The sequence below is a fragment of the Palaemon carinicauda genome, chromosome 13, assembly GCF_036898095.1.
Source record: "Palaemon carinicauda isolate YSFRI2023 chromosome 13, ASM3689809v2, whole genome shotgun sequence".
Classification (NCBI taxonomy): domain Eukaryota; kingdom Metazoa; phylum Arthropoda; class Malacostraca; order Decapoda; family Palaemonidae; genus Palaemon; species Palaemon carinicauda.
In genome coordinates, this window is record NC_090737.1 from 116,979,347 (window position 1) to 116,982,598 (window position 3,252).

At 35.2% G+C, this 3,252-nt stretch overlaps 1 protein-coding gene across 1 annotated transcript in view; it reads right to left on the reverse strand.

Moving 5' to 3' along the window:
• Window positions 1–2,748: 2,748 nt before the first annotated feature.
• The window catches only part of LOC137652033 (uncharacterized), a 36,443-nt gene continuing 35,939 nt past the window's right edge, over window positions 2,749–3,252 (reverse strand). Inside the window, exon 4 of the mRNA XM_068385252.1 lies at window positions 2,749–3,252. This exon is cut by the window's right edge and continues 81 nt beyond it. Within this exon, the coding sequence (XP_068241353.1) occupies window positions 2,762–3,252 (491 nt within the window). The 3' untranslated portion in view covers window positions 2,749–2,761.

Consider the following 3,252-nt stretch of genomic DNA (forward strand, 5'->3'; position numbering starts at 1 on the left):
ACTCATGATTACTTACTGTCAAAACTGTGTTGAACAGAAACTCTATAATTTCCATTACCTTTAGCTATGGCAAGCATCTCTTCTAGGGGAAAGGACACTCCAAAATCAAACCATAGTTCTCTAGTCTTGGGTAGTGCCATAGCCTTTGTACCACGGTCTCTCACTGTCTTGGAGTAGAGTTCTTTTGCTTGAGGGTATATTCGGGCGCACTATTCTATCTTATTTCTCTTCCTCTTTTTTTTTTTTTTATAAAAGTTTGTATAGTTTATATGGAAGATATTTGTTTTGATGTTGTCGCAGTCCTTAGAATATTTTTTTTTCCTTTTTTTCTTTCTTCACTGGGCTATTTTCCTTGTTGGATCTCTTGGACTTATAGCATCATGCTTTTCCAACTAGGGTTGTAGCTTATCAAGTAATGAAAATAATAATAATAATAATAATAATAATAATAATAATAATAATAATAATAATAATAATAATAATAATAATAATAATAATAATGTGCTGAGAACTTTGGCATATGCTGCCTACAAAAAAAAAAAAAAAAAAATATTCCCTTTTATCCTATCATGTAAGTTTGCACTAAACATTCTCGGTGACTTTTGAAGCTGAGGTTAAAAACATTTTTCTTTCTTTTTTTTTCAGCAAAAGCCAAACGTTTCCCTTTACGGGCTTTCAAGCACTTACCGTTTCAGGTGTCTTTCGCTTTTACCAGAATTGCTGCTACAGCCATTTATGACATACAACACGACCACAAATTGCATCAGCGATATGAGGAAGCATAAAAGTTGTCCTTTCTGGAAGGTATGATGATATATCTCGCCTGTATCGCTTTTCAAGTCGTAACTGGGGATTAACATTGGAGGAAAATAATTTTTGTCGCTAGATATAAGCAATTCGAAATAGAATCCTTAAAGGTTTGAAGGTTTAAAGGCCGCTAATGAATGGCAGAGGCAAGGGACAGTGACATTGCCCTATCGAACAGAACAATGCTCTAGAGACTGACCATATATACATATGATCAGTGCCCAATTCCGCTCTCCACACAAGCTAGGACCAAGGAGGGCCAGGCAATGGCTGCTGATGACTCAGCAGCTAGACCTCTAGGCTCACCTAAACCCCAATCTTTAGCTCACAAACATGGTAAGGTTGCAACGGCCAAAAGAACTAACGTGTTTGGGCGGGACTCAAACCCCAGTGTGACATTCACCAGTCAGGGACGTTATCATATCGGCCTCCAGAGAGTTAGAATATTATATAATTGGAACACATGTATATGTACACACACACACACACACACACACCACACACATATATATATATATATATATATATATATATATATATATATATATATATATATATATATAGATATATATATATATAGATATATATATATATATATATATACATATATATATTTATAATATATATATTTATATATATATATATATATATATATATATATATATATATATATATATATATATATATATATATACACACACACACACACACATATATATATATATATATATATATATATATATATATATATATATATATATATATATATATATATATATATATATATATATATATATATATATATACTATTGATTTCCTTGCGAGATAACTTGAAAATTAATATAACTTAGAATCCAGGAAATATCATATAGCCTGTATGTATCTAACAAGCGATGATGGCAGTATGCTTTCAATGAGAGCTCTATACTTTTACAGGAAGCTCTAACTCTAAGCGCTTTTCTTCACTGAGAGGTCTTAGCATGGTTGAGAGTGCTTGGTAAAAAATTTCAGCGTGGCCGTGTTCATGATATAGCAATCATAGGGTATGATATAAGAGTTAGGATATGTTATAAAACATAATGAATTACAAGTGAAAAATTCGAGAGACTTTTTAAAGGAAAAATACGAGCAGCAGAAAAAAAAAGGAAAATTTCCAGATCTGGGGAGAAAAATCAAATGCATTATTGTTGACATATTCGAGACTTTAATAAATTTATGATTTGGAATAGACATTCTTAGGCAAAAGAAATAAGACTCGTTTTTCGATTATATACCGAAAATCTAAATAACACGAAGATGAATATTATGGAATTATTGATAATAATGTAGATGATTTTTTATAGCCAGCACCTGAGAATAGAATTACCGACAGATGTATAAACAATTAGATGTCCGTGAATAGCACTGTATGAAAGGATGTTTGAAGGATCGCTGAACTGCCCTTTTGAAAGGTCATGCACATAGGAATATGAATAGGGTGGTTTCCATCTCCGAGTATGGAAAACACTGTGTTAAAAAGTACACACATACAAACACACACACACACACGCACACACACACACACACATATATATATATGTGTGTGTGTGTGTGTGTGTGTGTATGTGTGAGTATATGTGTGTGAGTGTGTGGCTCTCTGTCTATTTGTCTGTGCGTGCTTGTTTGCATATATACAGTACTTATGTTTACAGCATATGTGTCTGAGTATGTGTGTGTGAGTGTGTGTCTGTCTGTCTATTTGTCTGTGTGTGCTTATTTGCATATATACAGTACTTATGTTTACAGCATATGTGTGTTTATGTGTGTTTGTTTCCCACATACTTATTTCGACGCACATGGATCCACGAATCACTCAAAAGCTATGAAAAAAAAAAAGATTAATTTACAAGACTGGACATATATTAAGAATCTTCAAGGATGATAATTAAATAACATAGCAGATCATATACCATGTTTAAGGCGAATAAGGCGGGGGAGGCTCATTAAGAAAGTCAATATTGACGTCATCAGTGTAGCCGCCTCGGACCAACGCTTGAGATTGGTAGGCCTGATCCGAAGGACGATATTGCTGGCTGAAAGAAACTGATTCTCCGTGGTAGAAAAGCTGTCGAGCGGACGGAAGCCCGCAAAGGATTTGATCCGAAGAGGGTGCTGTCGGATATGGCATCTGATCTGTAGATGTACTTGTGTAGGATAACTCGCTTCCAGTTGATTGATCGGAGTAAGACAACTGTCTCGCACGGGTAGGTGCTGGGTAGTACATTTGACCCCCAGGAACACCTCCGGAGAAGGGAATCCTCTCCTGGCTTTCGTGATGATGCAGCTGAGGATCCAGTTGATTCCCTGTGTTATCTTGGAAGTAAGAAGTTGTCTGGACGCCCACAGTAGAAGTCTCCGTCAAACTGGATGGAAACAGGAACTGGCCGGAGGGCGTGGCGTTGATGA